General features: G+C 40.4%; 1 protein-coding gene across 18 annotated transcripts in view; it reads right to left on the minus strand.

Moving 5' to 3' along the window:
- Positions 1 to 22,373, minus strand: part of IKZF1 (IKAROS family zinc finger 1) — an 81,902-nt gene that overhangs the window by 17,378 nt on the left and 42,151 nt on the right. For 11 of the 18 annotated variants that reach the window (XM_071553641.1, XM_071553642.1, XM_071553639.1 and 8 more), the window contains exons 4-6: positions 4,948 to 5,001; positions 2,812 to 2,871; positions 460 to 720 (exon numbers count right to left, since the gene is read on the minus strand). The exons of 3 other annotated variants lie outside the window; for them this stretch is intronic. In XM_071553641.1, the coding sequence (XP_071409742.1) occupies positions 460 to 720; positions 2,812 to 2,871; positions 4,948 to 5,001 (375 nt within the window). The remainder of the gene's footprint in view (positions 1 to 459; positions 721 to 2,811; positions 2,872 to 4,947; positions 5,002 to 22,373) is intronic. 4 more of the 18 variants (XM_071553634.1, XM_071553631.1, XM_071553635.1 and 1 more) reach the window with 2 other exon arrangements.

Below are 22,373 nucleotides of genomic sequence, written 5' to 3' on the forward strand. Positions count from 1 at the left end.
TAAACCCTTTCTTACTAAGACTGTCAATACAGCTCTCTTAATACGTATTTTGATAATCACTTTCATAATCGCGGATCAATAATGAGCTTTGTTGGAAATATTACAATTGAGTCAATTTCAGAGTTAGCAACACATGGGTTTTTTGTTCAGCAATTCTTAGAAATTTCTTAGAAATTAAACACAACTTACAAAATTTCTTTACCTTTTTTTTTAATTGATTTTTGTGTAACTTCACACCAAACAAACAGCACAATTTCTAGCCCAGTGATGGACTTCCATGAAGAAGTCTCAATTCCTGTGCTGTCCAAAAGCATGTACAAAAATAACTGAGTTCCAAATGCTCACTAATGCTGCATTACCTTACAAGAGGCAACATGTGCATGATATAGAAAATAAGTCCTAGTTACTAATATGCGGCCAATTTTTGTCAACTGAAGGAAAAACCGTGTCAGGCCTTACCAGTGTGGCTTCGTTTGTGAACCATGAGCACATTTGGACCGATGCAAATTATCCCACAGATATCACATTTTAGCTTTCCATTAGGAAGTCGAATGCCTCCAACTCCTGACATAGCCTTGCTGCCTGGGCCATTGTGTGAGCCATTCATTTTCTCTCCTGTGGCATCAAGCATTCGTAAATCCTCTGCACATTCTTCCCCATTCATTTCACAGGCACGCCCATTCTCTTCATCACTATGAGTCTCTATTTTAATATTACCAGCTGAAAAAAAACAATACAGGACGCCACTCAGTTTTGTTACAGAACAAATATTGTGGCAAATAAACAATCACAAGAAAGGAGTTAACTTCTAAACAGCATGTACAATATATCTAAACAACAAAAGCTATGAACATCCCTACGATTCTATGGGCAATGCGACGAGTTTGTAACACATGGAGCAATGAACAGTGAATATCAGTAAAGCAAATATGAGGCATCCAGGTTGCTGGGAGTCCAAACAACATTACAAGTCTGTCTCTAGGTCACTTTGAGATTTTTGCATTTATAGCTTTCATTTTGACAATTCAGGCTAATTGGAATGAAACTTAAAATGAATCCACTTCACAGGGGTTTGTCAGAAACAATTGTTAAAGTAAGTAATCAAAGAAAATGAAAGAAAATGAACAGAAAATGCAACATTCTCCACTTGGCAGGAAGATCTGAAGTGTTGTACTGAATCCAAATATTTGGGATTCTATGGGGTAAGCAAGGACAATGGGAAAGCAAAGAGTGCAAACACTGAAAAAGAAACCAGGGCAGGGAAGAATGGAAGGAAGAATTTAAAAGCAAGAACTAATTTTACAGGAAATTAGGGGAGTGATAATTGTGTTTTAGGACAGAAGGATTAGGATTGCTGAGTAACAGGAGAGGATTTCCATAGCCATGAGGTACTATTAAAAACCAATCAAATCAACAAACGCAGGCGGGACACCTGTTATGACTTTACTGGATAAGTTCTTTGTGTTATAATCCTATAGGTGACAATTGCTTGCAGCCAGAAGAAGAATTTGGGGGTAAATTTGCCATAGCCTCACAACATGTGGGTAACACAGAGGCTAATAAGTTTGATCTGATATGAACACAAAAATTTTAACATTAAGGAAAAGGGCAAGATTCAGATCAGTTTCTGCCAGTATTCATTCCTCTCATTTCCACAGTACTGTATGATGTTTTACGTAGAAAAAACCAGAATAATCTTTTTTGTTATTTTTGTCTTTTCTGATCTGATGATTCTGGTGAAAAATATTTCTTCATTAAGGTGAAAAAGACCATTTCATTGCCCAAAATCTTACTTTCCATACAGTAAAAATTCCTCTTCCTTCATCCCACCCCACCCCAAAAAGCAAAGCATTTGGTTTAGTCGCTAGATGGTCTGTTTCATTCAATGAAGTCCAGGTCTTTCCTGTTCATGGAACAGCAATTTCATGGTAGCCTCATTCAAAAGTGGTGGTGTAACAATGACAAAATAATGAGCTATGGGCAATCATTACCTCAGGAGATGAAAGACCTTGTTATTCCTTTGAAATGGAGAGGTTTGACAAACTCTTCTCTGATACACCCTGCAACCTCCCAGCTGTGCCAGGAGAACTGCAGGGATGTGACTGACAAGAGCATCTGACTCAAAATTATACTGGTAAACAGAAGTCTAAGGGTGTTCACATTTCTGAATACTGCTTGACTGGACACCTTTTAAAAAGTCTACCAGTCTAGGCATTTTAATGGTTTTTTAAACATTGCATTTTTAATAGAAATCATATGCAAAACAGAATAAGCACATATCATAATGAGCAGTTTTCCCTTACTATGTATGTCAAAAAAGGGGAATAATTCAGTGATATCAAAATAAAAAAATCAATGACCAAACAGCAATTTACAAAGATGGCATGACTGGCTAAACACAAGTGATTCTGCAAATTTAGTGGACTACAATCCTGCAATGCTGTTTTCACCATGGCAAACAATAGAATAATTTGGCTTGAGCATATGACAAGATTTCCCATAATTTACACAATAAGTTTTGCTAATAGTAATAATAATAATAAACAATAATAAATGTATATATTTATGCAAAACAATTATAGGGTCCTTGCCTGACAGAGTTTTGGAGAAGGTGGCTTTTGAAACAGATTTTCTGTTAAGTTAAAACAAAATACATGTAAACAAAGCAAAAAGATCAGACTACTTAGGCTCTTTGGTAGTGCATGCTGACAAATATACATTACTGAGAAGTGAAATGACACAAACAAAAGTCATAAAAATAGGAACTAGATGGAAATGCTCTCTAGTGAGCTGAGTTTGCAGTATACTTACTGGAAAAAGATTTGGGAATTATTGCATGAAAGTCCCTAAAGCCTTCCGCCCCGTATGCAGCTGCAACAAAGAAGGCAAATAAGATGCTGGTTTGTGGTAGTGCTAGCGGTAAATATAAAAGAAGATGGCATTATTGCTATATAAGATAAATACCTAGGAGAAAGACAGAACTACCATCACAGAAGCAACACAAGCAGTTCAGGATGAAGGAGGAACAGCAGCAGGACAGCTGGCAGGGGAATCCTGATCTGTCTAGAACAATTCCCATTTGTGAAAATGCCCTTTTCTTCCAAAGCAGCCAACAAGTTTTATCATGTTTTCTAAACACATGTCTCTTGGGTATTCCCCTTACTTGCACATTAATTCCTGCTGAAGTCAAGAGAAACTTTTGCTAATATGTCTCAAAAGGGTCAATGCAGGGTATAGTGCAGCTTCCTCAGAGTTTGTTTTTTGCCAATATGCCCCCTTTCTGTGCCAGGGACCTCTTCCTTATATGTCCTTCTTTCTAGTCTCTGCAGTTGTAAGATGTGAAATTGTTTTACTTTCTTCCCACGCCTGCTGGTCTTACGCAATGGAAGAAGAGGGAGTTCAATTTTACATATATATATATATATATATATATATATATATATAGGCATACTTTTTGTTTGTAATTCTAATGCTTATCCTCACAATGTATCTACAAAAGTGCAGTTGCACAGACATACTATACCCTGCATATAGTACCACTATATATTATGAGTAGCTGTGTACAAATTAACCTGCCATTGGGCACACTGATACAGGTAACGATGGAGTTCATTACTTGACATGAGGAATGACAGGGATATTGATGCAGTCAGTCTTCACTAAAGCTCTGTCCCTGGGCTGCTGCAGCCCTACTGCTCAATAAACGTCCCCACAGGGATGAGGCTGAGTATCCAGGATGCCCTCACAAGAGCACATCTGTTTGGCAGTGCGGCTCATGGCAGGGCTTGGTTTAAGTGCAGAGTTCACTTTGCTACTGAGGTCGGATGGACAGTGAGACCACTCGACACACCCAGGGTCCTCACAGAAATTTTACAGGTCTGATTAACAAAGTATCTCTATGTTCAAACTTAGCATTTTTTGCAAACCTGTCTGGTGTATGAAAATGTGAAAAGAGCCCCACCAATGCAGAGAAGAGAAAAATCACTCCAGCAGAAATACTAAGGACTTTTATTAATTCTGAATGGGAAGGCAGGGTATGCTTTTTCCCCCCAGGGATTTACACTGGAAAAAAAATCAACAGTGTTTTCTACTTCTTTTGTAAGAGAGATTCCTGTCTCTCCCTTGCTATAGTGGGAAGGGACAAAGATGTGACAAATACCTGTGAATTATATTTTTCAGATGCACTGATCTCAGCATTTGTACAGGTTTCTCAGTTACTCAATACAGTCTTTGTAGAAAAGGTTTCTTTGCACATCTGCATCTATGTACACACACACACAAAGAAATTAAGGAGCTCTACAGTAAGTCATGGTAATAATTTCTTGTTGGGTCTTCTAACACCATTAAGAAATTACTCATTAATTCATTTACTTCAATTTGGTTGGAGATGACTTTAAAAGGCTCTGGATTTTACTCTCTTTGTACATATTACTGCAATTCAGGAGAGTTTAATACAAACCCATTTTTCTGTGCAAGGACTGTGGAGTGCTTTGGTGTCACTGAATTAACAGCTCTCCCTCACTCCCTTTTTACCTACCCAGAGTGTGGAAAAGTTACCCACAAGCAGGGCACTGAGTGGGGCTCTTATGCTCCCAATATTTACTGAAAAATTCACTCAGAATTTTCTGAAGAGCATTTGAAATTTATGTTAAAAAGACTGGGGGTTTTAGCCATATATTTTATGGCTAAAGGTGGTTCATACAAGTCTTAGGAAAAAAAAAAGTGATATGTCAAAGGGGAGAGGGGAAGATGATATAATTTATCACTGAAGAGCAGCATAGCTGGCTTCGCACCAGGCTCAGGCTAGGGCAATGAGGAAGGCAGGATGATATGAGTGGAGACAGTCACACTTCCCTGGAAAAAGCTGAGCAATGTGGAGAGGGAAGGGAGGCATTTTGCAATGAGTGAAAGAGTCAATAGTGAGGAGAAAGGAGAAACCAAACAGACCTCCTGGGAAACTGGACGTAGAGGGTGGCTTTCGAAGGACAGAGAAATAGGCAGCTGGAAAAAAGAGGCATGTGAAGAGTTAGTAATTTGTTTCAATCCATTGCTAATTTACCTTCTCTTCTAGCTATGGGACTCCCTCTCAGATATAAAATCCTTTAAGTTTTGTGAGACTTTGGTACCAGCATATGTCTAAGTATCTGAGCAAAAATTCCATTTGGAAGGCGGCATTCACCTCCCAAGTTCCATCCTTCTCCAGTGGGATTTTTAAGAGAAAAAGCATAAGACCTGGCTATTAAAGAAATTTAGAGAGTAACAGAGAAAGCAAAGTCACACCGTAGTGTCTGTGTCATTTAAACAATAGAGAGTTTCCTTACTCATTTTGATTTTTAATGGGATTTGACCCTTTATCCTAGTAGGTACTTAACTGTATCTTGTAGCATATGCCTGCCTTTAAGAACTTATCCTTTAGTCTTCCTTTTAAAATAATCCTGATAATCTGATTTTGGTTCCATGTGATGTCTTGTTTGTACTTTGTAGCCAACAGGAGAGAAAGATCTCTCTTCAAGTTGCTGCAAATAGTTTGGGTCCATGCAATTTTCTGTTCGAAAGGCTCACTTGTTATTCCAAGACAAGTCAGAAGTATTTTGTTGATGTTAGTGCCTGTTTAAATGGTAGCTTTAAAGTCCAACAAGAATTGTCATGAAGGCACTACAACTATTCAAACATCAATCATACCTGACTGATTTGAAAAGTACATTATCACTGTTACAGTGAGAAAAAAATCCTTTAACATCATCCTTTCTAACAAATGACAGGAAATGTTGCTAAAAAGGCAGAATAGATGAAAAAAAGCTTATCAGGCCAAAATAAATCAGGTCAGCAAGCCAATATGTGATGACAAATTATGACAAATGATGACAAATACAGAAAAGATATCTTCCTGTTTACATAGGTACAAAACTCAGAAAGCAGAATATTGACACCTGTTTTTTCTGATATAAGACATTGACAACTATTCTCTTTTGTTACAGTATACTAAAAGTCTAGCCTTGACTATGACCTGAAATTTAAACCTTCCCCCCTCCTTTTTACATCATAGTTATTTTCTGTGGCATCAGCTCTGTTATACCACACAAGAGTGTACAGGTGGAGGATGCCGTGTGCAGAAATGCAAGTTGTTTGTCCACAGAATATTTAAGAAGTTATTATTCATTAGCCAGACTTGACAATAACAAACCCAATTCTTTTACTTCAATTATGTTTCCATTAATAGTATCTTTCCCTTATGAGCTTCTGAAGTGACATGAAGAATCATGTGGGTGTGAAAAGGGACAACAAAAGACCTGTGCAGAGGAACCACAATTAGTTATGCAGTGGCTTCAGCCCTTCTGCAGTATAATTCAGAAGACATTACAGAACATAGATGAGACTGAAAAAAGCCGATGCACCCAAGTGCTCTTAAAAATTACTTTTTTGCTCTCTCCTTTCTACAAATAGCTCTGTGTTGCCCTTATAATCAAGCATTTGTGGTGTCTCTGTGTGTAAAATGCTGAAAGATAAAGACATTTTTGAAGAGTAACAAAAACAACAGGAAGAAGAGTAGTAGCAGGAACTGCTGGGACACACCTGCAGGTAGAGCAGACTGGTGCCGAAGGATAAGGAGATCCTCCCTGCAGGGTCCCTGCTGCTTCCTTTGACTCCAAGTGCCAATCAGCTCTTGGCAGCCAATTTCTTCCCTACTCTAATTTTGGCTTTCAATCAAATGTATATTATTCCAGAAACACAGGCATCCACAGATAAGCTATCTCCCATGGGACAACTGGTGTGAGGAGCTCCACCCATGCCATCACCCACGACTGCTATTCTCCCCACTGCTGCCTATGGGGAGGTGCCTACCCAGTGTGCCAGCACCAGCACCCGTCGGTACACAGAGCTCCTCCTCAGCAGCAAGGAGCAGGGAACTGTGCTTCACTGCATTGCAAAGCACATCAACATGTTTTTTTTCCAGGGACTGCAATGACATCAAACTGTTCAGAATGCAAACAAGTGAACAAAACAACCAACAAAGTATGTCCTCTCTTGGTAAAACAAGTGGCTTTTGCTCCATTGTGGAGACTCTCAGTAGCCTCCTGTTAGTGACCTACAGGAATCCTCTAAAGGACCAGTAAAGATGGACTGGTTAAAGACAGATTCAATAATGCCCACAAATATATTTACACACTTGAAGTTAGGTGCCTTTCATATATCTTACTAAATTCGTGTTTCAGCGGGAAGTGATCTGTAACCAACTCAAGTGGCTGATCTAGTTCATATTACTTGTCTTTGTTGTGCAGCTTGCTGGTACATTTTGTTCTGGATTCAAGTTGTTTTTCCAAATGACTGTTAACTACATGGCTGTTTAATGTTCCTCATCTGAACTACAAATAAAACTAAGCTCTAAAGGCAAGAGAAAGAGCATTATCAAGAAATGCCATGTTAAACCTGTTTGTCTAGTTCCACATATATGTGTAACCCATGGTTCCTCTACTGGAAGTTCTCTTCATCTTGCACTGGCTGCATGATGGAGAAGCTAAGGGAACTGCCATAGGCTTGCTGGTAACAAACTTAATGGACGTTTTCCTGCTTTGAGAACGTGGGAAGATTTTCAAACTGGAGAGAAAGATTTGCTGACAAATGATGGTAAGAACAGTGCTTCTCATCCTCAAAATCTTTGTCTCTTCTGCTTCTGTCAGATTTTTTTAACATGGGCATAAAGGATAAGGAAGTAACAAAAGGGCCTTTAGTAGGAAATTCTTAAAAAGCAGAGTAACCTTAAGTAACAATGCAAAACAGTGAGGTAAAACCACTACCACATATGGAAACGTTCTTAGCTCACACAGGTATATCGGTGTGAATACATCTGGCTTTACATGCTGAGACTGGAACCTCTGAAGCTGCATTCTCCAGAAACACTACAGGCACAAGCCTTGTGGCTTATGCTCTTTACCAAACAGCAGCAGTTACCCAAGAACAGCAGAGCCTCAGATATATGAACATTTTTAAGGGATATTCCTTTTTTAATCCTTCCACAAAGCCTAGTCTATTGAAATTAATGGGTGTTAACCAGGCCTCAACTAATGCAACAAAATTCTGTCTAAAGGCAGTTGCACCTGGCAGCTGTGAGAACATGGGGGGAAGTGTGTTCATTTGGAAAGATTTTGGAGAAGAGGATTGTATGCATGTATGACCAGACTTTGCGAACAAAGATTTGGGAAGGGCTCTCCCCACGTGCGTGTGCCCTTCCAGCCTGCACAGTGGATTTTTTACGTGAGGCACAGCATGCGCAGAACTGCCCCCACTGTTTAAGTCCTGAGGTCCATTTGCCACGGCCGAGTGAGCTTGGACAGTGACAGTGAAGTCCTCGGGACTGTCCCCAGCACCCGGTACTAACCGGGGCTGACCCTGCTTGGCATCCGAGATCTGGCGGGATTGGATGGCAGGGAGGCATTGAACTGCCAGGGGACGGTTCCCACTGAGACTCAAACTCAGGTCCTTGGGAATCAGAGTCCAGAGTGCTCCCTTTACACCACAGGACTGCCCTAGAAGAGGATGGACTATGTTGAGATTCAACAGGCAGAGCAAAGAAGCTCCTCAAGGATGGGAGAAACAGCCATGCTGACATGGTGGGAACTTGTTCTTAGCTGGGTGTTACTCTGGAAATCTCTAAAGAAGACAAAGGACTTTAAAAATGCAGAAACATGATTAAAAAACAGCAACACACTTATGGTGATCAGTTATGAATAAATTATGTGAACTGTAGTTAGAGGGGGAATTTTAAGCTTGCCTTATCAAGAGAAAAAGCTTGTGAAATCTGAACATGCAGAGCTGGTATTGGTCAGGCCTGTACCATCTGAAGGCAACAGTTGTTGAATACTGTTGTCTTGGGTCTTTGAACACAATGCTAAGAGAAAAACCTAGATTTCACCAGCTTTCTGCGAAAGTTGACTAAAAATAAGGAGAGATTCTTTAAAAACCCCCTCAGTTCCTCAGAAAGATGTGGAGAAAAATATGACAGATGTTCAGGCTAAAGAATTTTCTCTATATAAAAGATATTACATCAGGAACAACATCCTACCTGAACTTTCTAGCTCTGCTCTGCAAGTTCCTCTTAGCCGTGTTTTGAAACTACTGAATTTATGGGTCCCTATTCCTGTCCTGAGGTGTATCTGCAAAACCAGGAAGAAACTATGCCACTGAAGAGAACTCCAAGCTGAGGTTTAGGTGAATTTCTGGTGCAGGTATCATCATGCCTCCAGAGAAGAAAGGTCAGCATGGCAGTCCTCTCAGGTGCAGCTTCCTTAGACTCTGAACAGTTACCCAGCAATGTCTAAGGCTGGTGAGTGTAAATGGTGTTTTAAAATTATTTTATCTTGAATGAGTAATCTGACATTTGAAACTCACTGGAAACACAGTCAAGATCACAATCTTTAGACAGTTAAATCACCATGGTGGGTGTCACTATCTTACATCAACATGCAACTGTTTTTTGACATAGATACATCAACAAAGCATCCAAGTCAACATGTTGCTGGTACAGCTTCAGGGGAAAAGGCTTTCAAAATAATAGTTGTTGAATTGAATGGTCTACAATAGCATCACTACAATAAATTGTCATAAGGATCTCCAAACTGACTATTGTGATCATGTGAAACCTTCATAATGCAGACAGAAACTCCTCCATCAAAGCATTTATTTCTGGATGAGGTTTAGAACAAAATAACCTAATACACTCTAACTAGTGGTCAAAAACTTCTCAACTTTCTCTAAACACTTATTTATACTCATTACAATATGCTACCAATTATTTTAACATTTGCCTATCAACAAAAAGTTTTTACAAAAGCAACCAATTTTGAGGCTTTCCAACTTCAGATGCTAATGAAATTAGATTACAAGAAAACAGATCACCCCAGAAAATGCTGATCACTGAGAAATCAGACCACTGTCCCAAGCTCCATATCTGAATCCTGGTCATCCAGTCACCTCAGGAGAAATCCCTGTTTAGCATGCATGTGCAGGCAGGCATTTGTTAGCTCCTCACAAACTCTGTAAGTTCATCAGTAGAGAAGTAGTTAACAAAAGGGCATGTATTAGCATATTCTGATTTAAAATCTCAGAGATGGTTCACCTATTGCCTTCCAATCTGCAGCAGAGGAAGACTATGAAATCCTTGGTCCACTGCAGCACCCCACACACTGGAAGCAACTGTGTGGCAGTGGAGAGCAATTCTGAAGTATCTGAATTATCCAGGATCTTACATCTCCTTGACTTTTATTAATATTCAGACTTTTAAGACAACCTGTACTTCTCAGGGGGAGGGAGGGAGGAGTGGAGAAGTAGCAAACCCAGACCAAGAATGCTGTGAATTTCAGTCCAGTTGCAGCCATAGCTGAGAAACATGACAGCTTCCCCCTTGTCCAGCTTAACAGGAAACCTTTATCTACTGTTCCTCTAGCTCCTTCCACAAACACACAGCAGTCTGGACATATTACCCATTTCCTCCCAACCCACAGTTGTTTATCTCTGTAGCATCTGTCATAGCCTAGAAGTTTGGAGCAACTCCTACAGCAGTTGCTATAATGCACATTTAAATCAATCAAGTTGAAAGGCTTATAGGAGACCTCAGTCATTAAAAACAGAAGAGAGAGGAGAGGAGAGGAGAGGAGAGGAGAGGAGAGGAGAGGAGAGGAGAGGACAGGACAGGACAGGACAGGACAGGACAGGACAGGACAGGAGAGGTGTCTTAGGAAGTCGACGGGTAAATTCCCCAGAATTGTTTTGCCAGCTACCTAATATATCAAGAAAGCTATAACATCTCCTCATTTTTATCCATGTTTGTTGTTTTGAAATGACAATGCCATGAATGGTGCACAATTTAGGTGTAGAGGTCTGCTTAGTTTTCATGTCTCTACAGGCAGGTTCAGAATCATGTGATGGCTATATCTTATCTCTCGCAGTCATATTGTGGGAAACCCTTAGCCTGGCACTGCCTGCATCTCTCCTTTGCATTCAAGGACACAGTGAAGGTCCAGTTTGGGATTATCTTCAACTATTTGGAAAGCCACTATCTCAAGTTACCAAGCTGGAAACCTTCTGACGTTTTGCAATTTCTCTTCCTTATTTTTAAATCCCTCCCTTCCTTCACTCAGCGCCCCACTCCTGCCTCTCCATCCTGACCCGCTTCTTTGCACTCCTGGAGGTGAAACCAAAGAGCTGCAGTTGTGACACTTCAGTTTGTGTGTCACATTGTAACATTTCCACATCCTCCTCACTCTGTTGTAGAAGTGCTCTAAGAGGAAGAAGGGCAAATAATGAAATATAGGAAAGCAGGAAAAGAGGAAGCAGCCAAGAGACACCAGCCCAACTGAAATGCTAAGAATTATGGAGAAGTGACAGAAAGGGAAGCACAGATCAGGAATTATACTTAGTGGCTTAGCACAAAAAAAAAAAAAAGAAAAGAAAAAAATTTAAAAAAAGGCTAGCAAAAATATAGAGACCTAGACTTCTTTGCCTCTGCATAATCTTCCAGATTACTATTCCTCTCTGACTTTCACCCACTTGACATGTATTCCCTTTCTCACCTACTTTAGGACATTCACCAAACTGTCCTGCTCTGTGTGCAGCTGGACTCCTCCAAACCTGAACTAACCACCAGCCCATTCTTTATCTTCATATCAACCAAGAGGAGGGACTCTTCAAATAACTCTCTGAAAGAAAAGAGGTAAATCAAACATGAAGAAAAGGCCTCAAAATGCTTAGCCTCAGGGTGAGAAGGCACAATTAGGCAATAGCCTTTTTTGCTGAAGGAAGCCATGGAGAACAGAGTGATGGAAGAGTACAGAAGGAAATTGGCTAAAGCAGAGTAGGGATTGCTTAACTGGGCAATCCTGCCTGGCTGGCAGCGGATGGAGGAGACAGCTTAGGAAGTTCTTCCACTGAGATCATGTACTGTTCTGTCCTGCTTGTTCAGAATGAAACTTGGCTGGAGCAGAAAGCGTTTGAGATTCACATGAAGAATTTTCTCTTCTCCATTTGCAGGCAAAAGAGATACAAAGCAGAACATGAATCTCTTTAAAAACAGAGTGGCAACACCAGCTTTTTACACTCTTCCATTTCTCAGGGACTTTTCAGCAAGAATTTGCCTGATAAAGGGCTGAGTAGAAAGTACAAACTTGAGAAATGACCCTCTATAAGTATCAGAACACTAAGAGTTAGGCATCTCTTTTGAGTCAAGCTCCAGTTTTTATCTTATCTGGTGGCTAACTGAATTTTGTAGTTTCTCAGGAAGACAGTGGTGAAATCTTGCATGCAAATGAAGACAGGAGTGTTACATAAAGGTGTACTGTGGTATATTTATTTTTTCATCACTGCATGAAAGCACTCAAAACCATTTGAAGAGCACTCAAAACCATTTGTGACTATTCCACCACAAAGGAGGCTGTTAGGATAAGATAAGAAATGGGCATTAGCAAGGCTTCACTTTCTTTAAAATACTCTTGCACAGATAGTATCAACAGATTCAGCTATTTTCCCTACCATTTATCTGTAATTTAGAAACTATCTTCTGGGCCACTTGATGAGTATTTAGTTCTTCAGCTAAAATTAATGTATTTTTTGAAGTGCAGGACAAAGGAGAAATGATGCTATATGAGTGAGAAGGAGTTAGCAGTTTCCTCTTGTGAATGGCAATGGAATGACTGTTGGAGACATGCACTGAATGTCCCATCCTGCAGCTCTGACTGCTCTTCCACTTGCCTACAGATACAGTACCAATACCTTTAGTTTACAAGGGCAGAGTTTATACACTGCATTATTGTCCTAGGAATGGCAGGATGACCAAGCTGTGTAATACCCAGTACATGTAAGTGAGAGGAACTATGACCATTATGAAGGTATTGTCTAGCTTCTCAAATCCTACCTATTACAGAGATGGGCTCATGTACATTTCAGGTATGAGGGGCATGACATGCTTTCTTCTAGCTTTACTAGTTCTGGCCTGGTTTTCACTTCATTGGAGCCCCTTTTGGTGTAGTCCAGCAGTTCAAAAGACAAAAAAGCCATGAAGCAGTTCAAGAAATAATGTTTTGTTCAGTCAAATGAGTACTGTAAGAGACAACTTAGATATGGGTGTTCTCCACAGCAAATGGATGCAATTTTTCTATTTGACTTTGAATGAGAAATGTCAAGCAAAAGAGGCAGAAATAGGATCATTTTCTATCAAGCCAGTAATAATGTTACTTACTGTTAAAATCAGAACAGTTGGAAACAGCTAAGCATGGGGTTCCACTGTAACCCTAGCCATAAGGAAAGGCACGGGTAGCTTGGTTAAGGAGCAATACCACAAGGGGATTTTTATGTTGATGCAAACTTGGAAAAAAGAAAACATTAAATAGCAATGAAAATGGGTAATACTTGATCCAGAACTACTCCCAGTTTCTCACAATTATGAATAGTACTTATCCTTTACTAATTCTTCTCACAAACAGTAACCTTCTGCTTCAGCCTACAGAGGATTCGATAACAAATAGAACTTTATGGTCTCAAACAGGGATGAGGCACTGGATGCAAACTGAGGAAATCTAGGTTTAATTCCTAGCTCAGCCACAGACTTCCTGTGTGGCCATGGGAAAGGCGTTTAATCCATCATGTGCCCTTACTTCCTTATCTGCACATTTTTCAATTCTTTTTTAATAGGGATAAGACTTTTTTCTTTATTTTTTCTTTTTTTCTTTTTTTTTTTTTTTTTATGGACAACCCAAAAGCCATTTTGCTCTTCACACTGATTCCTATATTCGGGTATGTGCCTCTTAAGTGTTCTAGCACGTAAGACTGAAATCTGACCATGCACTGGTCACCCTCCTGGCATGTGTCCCACAGAAGGTGACTAGGGATTATGGGGCTAGCAGCAGCTGTAGCTCCAAAAGACTGCACCACTTACGTATGTCTGAAAATGCTACCCATAGTCTGTGATGTGTCCTACAGAATTATACAAAGGTAGTATTATTTCCAGCCTAATAAACCTTGGTGACACCCATAAAATACTGGATATCAAATGCTTGGACCCCTCAGCCAGTTCTCCCTTATCCAGGATTGCTCAAGGTCACAAAGTAGACTTTTCTTCCTCAGACTAATGACATAGAAGCAGGAAAGAAATGATCTTTTACTTCAAGTAGCCTTTTCCCATGCTACCATTCTGTTCCAAGACAGATGTAAAAGTCCCAAATGCAACTATCTCAAGGGAAAAAAAAGCATAAGCAGTTTAATATCCAGCATGGCAAAAGACAGCAGTAGTCTGAGAAAGGAGAGAAAAAAGGAGCTCAGCCAGTACCTTTTATGTGGGAAATGACCTAAAACTGAAAACTGTGTCATCTCCAGTTCAGCTGCATAGCACTTCTCATATACATTCAGTTATGAGGTGTGAAATCTCACTCCAAAACCAAATTACTCGAGTATTTTTTTAAAATGCAAAATATCTTCAGAAACATCTCAGCATAAAGAAAAGCCTGGACAAGAGTGTGAATTTGACTCCCTGATATTTGGGCTTATCTTCCCACTTTACCCTCAGCTGCCCAGCCTCCCAGGACTAACCTCCCTCACTTCTCTGTCACACTGGCACTGGGCTGGCATTTTGCTCATTGCACTGGCCCAACCCAGGACTCCTGCCTGGGCAAATCAGGCACAGTTAGTTCTCCCTTTTTTCCAAAATTCCAAGTGATAGAGTGAATGGCTTCTCTATACTAAAATATGGACTAATTAGAAGTTAGGAAAGCAATAATTTCCTGATTCCCCAAATGATCTAATAATTCTCTGATAATGTTTATTTTATTCCCTCATGTACAATCACCAAATTCTTTATTTTCTTATGTTTACCTGTTTTATATTTTCAGTCATACTTTTCAAACTAAAGAGACATGGTTTAAAACAAAGCTGAGTACTTTGAACCAAACCAATCCCACTGCACCCTGGAAGAAACACAAGACTGTTTTGCTGCAGCTATTAGAAAAATACATTTGCTCTCAGGTCTCCAGAATACTGTGTATGGTTTATATTCCACAGCACAACTGATTGCATTTCATTCTGCCCTACCTCACACTTACCCCAGTTAGGACTTGTAAGGCTTAATCAATTATGCGTATATAGCCTTAATTAGATTGTAAACTCCTTGGGGCTGCTGTTGGTGTTTGTGCAGTGTCTAGAGCATTAGAGTGCCTTTTCCAGGAATCCTGTGTCACAACACAAGTTGGGATAAAAAAACCCCAACAAAACAATTGGAAAAAAATAACAATAGAAAAATCCAAAGCTTAATTCAATCCCTTTCTCAATCTTACACCAACAACAAGAGCTAAAATGGACAGAGGACACACAATCATATGCAGCTAGAACAAGATCTGTGCTTTGAAAACTGGTGCCAGGCATTTTGAGGATGGTCAAACCTTGGCCTCCAATAAGTGTTAATGAACTATTCAAACTATCAGTGTTGGCATTTCCTGCCATTTCAGCATTTATGGAATATTTCAAAGTGTCTAGCAGGCAAAGTTTCTGTCAAACTTCCTCTCTGCTCCTAGTCGCGTGCCCTAGACAGTGTAAGTGCCTTTTATTTGGAAGAATCCTTTTTAAAGCATCTGCTCAGCTTGTTTTTCAAGCAGTTTTCAAATATTCCAAAGGAAAAGACATTGCATTGTGTTTTCACCATATATGATGTATTCTCAGCACAGAAACACGCAATTGTGTGCCCTAACATGGCATTACACATTAGGAAACCTTTTTACCCATGAACTACCAAGCTGCAACTCCTTGTTGCTACCAAGACACAGAGTCCATCACCACTATTCAATCCAGAATTCCAAATGCATCTAAATTTCATACAAACATCCAGACACTGTGGTTGGACTAAGAGTGAGGCAAATGAAAAGCATGAAAAACCTTCCCCATTAAAATGAAAAGCAGCTCTACAGAAGCTGTTGCTTCTTATTAGCTAAGGTAAACTTTGGTATCTGTGCCATGGCCATGCTGCACTGTGGAGTATAGCAAGGTCAAGGAAGGAAATTAAATCCTGCTAACACCAACACTTAGAAACACATACATCCAGAAATACAGTTTGGGCTGCTGGGTTATAGGGACTTGTCAGGTCATGGCCAGGCAGGTTTGTCACAGGCTAAAGTAAGTGTATAGACTTGGTCTTCAGAAAATCAACTTGTACCTGGTAAACTGGTCAGAGACTAGAGGCAAAAATATGGGACTATTGAATGATGTTTTCTTCATTTAGAAGAAAGCAACTCAAGTCTGCCTTGTCCAACACAAAAGGACAAAATCATAAGGACTAAATATTTCTATGCATGTAAGGCATTCAAATTCCAGTGATCACAGTATCCCACTTGAAGGCCTTTGGACTCTTGGAAACTGTTAGCCATCAGGATTATCACTTGCATCAGAGCAGTTCTGAGACCTCTCTTTGACACAAGGACAAATGAAGAATGGCTCATCCACACCTTCAAATTCTTTTACCTCAAAGGTAGGTAAAAAAGTTCCAGCATGAAGTTCCAGCAAAGCTGATGTGTACCACAGGCTCACATCTTCAGGGTAAGTTGCTTCTCAAGTGTTTGTAGAAGAGAACGTTAAAAGTTTCATTTTCTGTTGTCATCTTTTTTATTAAATGAATGTGCAGTGGCTGTCATTAGCACAGGACTGTGGCATGCTGCAGCAAGCCTTCCCAGCAAATCTGGTGAAATTTGCTTCTGCTGATGCAAATGTGTTATTTGCTAGAGCTGCCCATGGCTATCTGATGAACTCCCATCCTATGCCTGAACGTGAAAACACAACCCGCAGCCCAGAATGTGAGGATCATTGTGTTCTCAGGAAGTAGGCAACTAATATAACCATTTGTGCTCTGTCTCACTGAGGGTAAAAAAGAGGGGTGAAAAAACCACCATTGCCGAGCAAACACCAGTTCCCACACAGGAAGGCAGCAGATTGCATTGTGTTCAGCTAGTCTGGCCTTCATGCGGGGTTATATTGTGCACTCACCTGCAGCTCCCAGGACGTGCATAAGGAGATTCTCTGAATATCATTGTGGCTTTCTGGGACAGGAGAGCAGAAGGGTCTCTCACTACATCTATTACAGTGGTACTTTTTACTGTGTTTTTGTATTTGTTAGCTCAGTTAGCTACTGAAATATCTGTAAGAAAGTTATCAAGTTTGGCATGCACTAACTTTTTTCACTTTTAGTGGAAAGCTGTATCTCAAATGAGAGATACAAGGAACTATATCTGCATTTTCCATTAGATTATTTCAATACATCAACCATCTATTCCTCTGCTTTGAGGATCCTATGTCCCCCAAAGCTTCACTATGCAATCTTAAACTTGGTATAGCACTATAAGAGAATCTTCTGGGAAAAGCATTTCATCAGTGTTTCCTGTCTCTCCATTACACATTTTACCTGAGTTACACTGCAAGAAATTAAGTGAATAAAACATCTAAATGCATGAAGGAATAGCACTTGAGAACTGTGGGGGAGGATTTTGAAATCTCACATACCCCTCCACTGCTGAGCCAGCAGAGGTAAGCAGGAGAACCTCTTCAGGGCATTGTCTCAGTCAAAGAATGCCAGCAGGAGGGATTGAAAGGGATTGCGTGTTTCTCCTTTCCCCATCTACCCCTATTTGCATGAACTCCTTGGTGGTCCTTTTAGTACTGTGATTCCATATACCTTCACAGCTGCCTTGGCCCAGCAGCTTAATGCAGACTACAAAAGCCACAGCGGGTACAAGTGGGTCTTCCTCAGCTGCTGCCCACTTCCTATATGGAATTTACACTTAGGTTTCTTATAGAGATACAGGCAAGCTATCAGGAACTAACCTTTTCCCCTTTCAAGTTTGAAAAAAATATTTTTATGGCTTGTGTTTATGTTGCAGAATGCATGTTTGGTAAGTCAGCTCAGCTTTCAAGATAAATGCTCTTTTGCATATATGTGCTGTTTTTCAGGTTCAGACATATAGAGGAGCTTGGTTTTACAGGCACATAATTTTATGTGTGCTGACAGACACATTTGTATGTACACATCTGTATGTGTGTACATTTACACACATAAAAGAGAGAACACGGAAAAAATGGCTCCTGTTGGCTGGAAAATACATTGCCATTTCAAATTTCAAAGAGAAGATATTAATTGCAAAAAGGTGTAGAAATGGAAAATATTTTTGCATTGTCTCCTTAATACCAAGAGCTGAATTGTGTATTGTATAAATCAGTACCTTTCACTGCACACAAGAGCATATTAACAATGTTTATACTGTACAGCAAATGTACAGTCTCATTAATGTGCAATTACAGAATAAACAATATCAGACTTCTTTAGTCTGTTTTGCAAGGAGAAAAAGAATTCTACTTAATGCCATAAGCCCATGGTAGGATAACAGTTTTACTAGCATCTACTAGCAATATGGTGGGAAGATTAAACAAATGTGTTACTACAACAGAGGTAATGCCTCATTACCATTATTCCTCCTTCATCTGTTTCATATGTTGGGCTCCAAAGCCACTGAAGTCTTTTGATAGCACAATTATCATTTCTCATTTTTACTTCTACTTGCCATTATGTGGACAAATGGGCAGGAAGCTCAACCCCTCCCCAGAAAACCCTAGTTCCCATTTGACCTCTAGATAAATTGTTGTAGGTCCACACCTGCAGCAGATGAAGCCCCAGGGACCACGCTGGCCATCAGGGCTTCCCCATCTCCCCTCAATGTCCACCCATCAGAGGTGCCAGTTACAAAATTAGCTGGATTCTGGAAGTAAAAGGACAGACATCCATTCAGAAAGGAAGGTGTCATGTCAGTGTGGAAGGGACATTCTCACCTCTTCACTTGTGGCTTCAGTCTGGGAAAACAGGAGTGCTCTGCTTTGGAAAGACAGAGACATTTGCAGCCTGAATTGTGAATAACAGCCAGCTGGTGGTCAGGGTACAGATGGATCATGGACAATGTCACACTTCCCTCAGTCATGCAGGTGTTTTCCCTTTGCAAATCTGGGCACAAAACCAAAGCAGTGGGTCCCAGTCTACCCCACAATAAGGCAAATACATTTTTTATAGTTAGTTCTATAGGTGCATGTGTTGTTTTCTCGTGAAAAGAAATTCTCATATGGAAAGAACTGGAAGGGTATATCTGAAATGCAGGCCCAGCGCGAGGGGTGCAAAACCAGCAGTGTTCCCCAGCTGGCAGTCGCCATTTCAGTGCTAATGAAACCATCCCACTTCAACACCAACCACTGCCACCACTTCCGAGCATTGCAACACATTCACAGCAGGAAAAAACAGGCTCACTAACTCCATCCTTACAATGCTGGGGTGCACACTACTGTGAATGAGAAGGAACTGATCTCCCTCCCAAAACCCCCTAAGCCACCATCAAAAATCAGACCACAAAGCTGTTAGCTTAGACAAAAAAACCCAAAACTCAAAAACCATGGAAGATTTGGGAAGTTCAAGCCCATAGTGATCACAGTTTCTTACAAATACAGGATGCTTTTAAATGATGAAATATGGAGAATGAATATTTCCTGTTCTATTAATTGCAACACAAGTTGAAAGTGTCACCAACTTTAGTTTAAACCCACCTTTCCATTGCATTAAACATCTCTGTTGTATTACTTAATCAGCAGGGAGAGCAAAAGCATGCAGATACTCTCTGTTATATGAAGGAATTAGGAATTCTTTCTAAAGCTCTCAATTACATTTTTTTAAAGGAGAGGTCAAGGAACAAGAGAGTTCTTACATTGTTCCATCAAATAATCTAGAAGTTACTGAAAACTCTGGTAAAGAGCCACTTCCTCAGAAGTAACATTTCCAGGGTAAAAAAAAGAAAAAAAGGCTCATGTGAAAGTTCTCCTTACTCTTTGGTTTCTTCTCTTTTTCTTTTTTTTTTTCCTCCTTCTCTTTAAACTCTGATGTGTGGCTTAGAAGACTGGAAGTTAATTCATGCTGTCATATTTCTCCACTTTTGCTACATTTATTACATTTTTGAGGAAGGAGTTATATGGCAAATGGAACGTGAAAGCCAAAGAGCAAAACATGTGCCTTAACTATTCTTTTTGGATCAGGGCTGTTTTGGTTGGAAAATGACAGTAATTCTGTGCTGGCTGTGCCATTTTTTGTCTTCTACAATTGGGTTATTAATCCAATTTTTAAATATGGATTTTGGCATGTTAGCATTGAAATCTCATTTATATCAAAGAAGTAGGACTCTCTAACTTCCAAAAATTCTATTTGGTGCCTGTAGTATTGCTATGGCTGATGGTGAAATGATAGATAAGTTATCTTCTCAGGATCATTTTTATGCATGTAACTTAAGACACTTAAATGTTTCTGAGCAACATGACCCTAAACTGCAATGGATACAAGAAACAGGCACTATTCTTAACATCAAAATGTGTAAAAAACAAAGGAAAGCACATACCAAATGGTTTGGGGTTTTTTGAAGATAAATTCCTTTCCTAGGCGTTATGTTCCCTGCATGGCACCTTTATAACACAGAATTCATTTACTAGGGAGAGAGGGAAGGAGGGAGCAGCAGAATGTCTCACATTTCAGGCTGCAGGTCTAGCCTGCTTTTGTGCTGGTGCTCTGCCACTTTGTTCAGGAAGGCAGCTGGATGAGACATGACAGTTCCCAATAAGCTGTCTCTGGAAGCCCAAATCCTGGAATGCTATCCAGTCCACTTTCACAAGTTAACAGCTTGTTGTGGTCACACATGTTCATCATAACTGATAAGCTGAGGGCAAGCCTGCCATACCTACGTGCTGCACGTGAGGCAAAGCTTTTTCCTGAAAGACCATCTTCTGAGGCTTCAAGAAACTTCACACAGTGAGCTCAATGAAGAAGGTTCAGGGACAAATCTCTGTCCTGCTGCAATGAATGGTATTTTTTCCTGGCTTTAGGACTATAGCTCCAAAATGGAGCTCTTCCATCCCCTCCCTTTGTCATAAAAGGCTTATTCTACACTGGGGAAAGCTGTGGTGGCATGGCCATGCTGTAAATCCTTCCCTGAAAATCTCAAATGCAGGGCATGCAGCCACAGTGACACTGTTTGCACATCTCACTGTGGGACAGAGCCTGGGAAGTTCATTCCTGAGGGGAGAGCATTGCCGCAGGTTCTCTGCTGAGAGAAATCAACTTTTCCCAGGGAGGCACCATAGCAGGAGTTGAAATCATAGTCATGTGAGGGAGTGGCTGAACAAAACCAAAAGAGCAGTTTCTTCTGAAATGGTGCCTCTGTAGAGGCAGGTGGTCCCTACACTGTGCCCGAGTCCAGCAGCTAAGTTTTCACTAAGGGTGCAGTCTTGAAGAGCAACTGGGGGGAATGAGAACTTGCTCAAGGGAAAAGCAAGCCTACAACAAAGAACAAGCAAGAATTAACACAGAATAGAGGGATGGCTGGTGTTGGGAGGCCAATCCAACCTTTTGCTGCAGAGTCATTCCCTTAAAATAACCTGAGGTCTAGCAAGCTGCAGTTACAGAGGTCTTTACAAGCTTAAAATATGCCCACTTTCCAGCCAGAGCCCAGTATGTCTGACTTGTGCTGCAGCCACTGCTGAGATCCTGCTAGATAATTTTAACTCCCGAGCTAGAATGGGGCTTATCTCTGAAGTACATCTCCTCTGCTCAAAGAGAACTTCCTCTCACTGCAGATTAGATCTGCAGGCTCAATTTCCATACCTAAAGCCACACAGCTAAACACACTGCATCTCTCCAAGTCAAACAATGCTTGCCACTCTCTCAGCACTGGAGAAACAAAACTTGCACAGTTCCCAGGCTTTCCCTGACTTTTGCACTTATGTTCCCATCTGAAAAACAGAGCAGTACCCAGCAGGTGCTCATGAAATTGGCTGTAGATTCACAAGCTACACAGCTCTGGAGAAATAATAGCTTCATCACTACTGCAACATCATGTTGCCACACAGTGGCAACACAAATCATACTTCTGCCAAATTGGCCAGGGTAAAAAAAAAATCCCCACAAAACTAAATAGAAATAACCGGAAAAGTATAGCACTTTTTAGGATCAATGCTGTTCTCAAGGATTTGATTTTGTCATGTGGTACAGTTGTAGCAGAGGACAAATTTTTACATGCCTGCTTCCACAGTAGCTCTGCCTTGGCTTTACTGAGAGAACTGTGCTAATACAGGACAGACTACGCTGGGGTCGCGGCAGCTCTGCTTTCCAGGCTGGCTCACCATCCCTTCCCAAAACTACTTCCAAGTTTGTTTTGCAAATGTTCACTTTCCATTACTAGTAGGAAGCATTTTAAAATTTGATAAAGGAATTCATCTTCAGTAAGTGGGCTGTTTTCCACTCACCTTGTGAAAGTTCATGCACACTTTTCTAAGTC

Source organism: Pithys albifrons, chromosome 4 (assembly GCF_047495875.1).
Source record: "Pithys albifrons albifrons isolate INPA30051 chromosome 4, PitAlb_v1, whole genome shotgun sequence".
Classification (NCBI taxonomy): domain Eukaryota; kingdom Metazoa; phylum Chordata; class Aves; order Passeriformes; family Thamnophilidae; genus Pithys; species Pithys albifrons.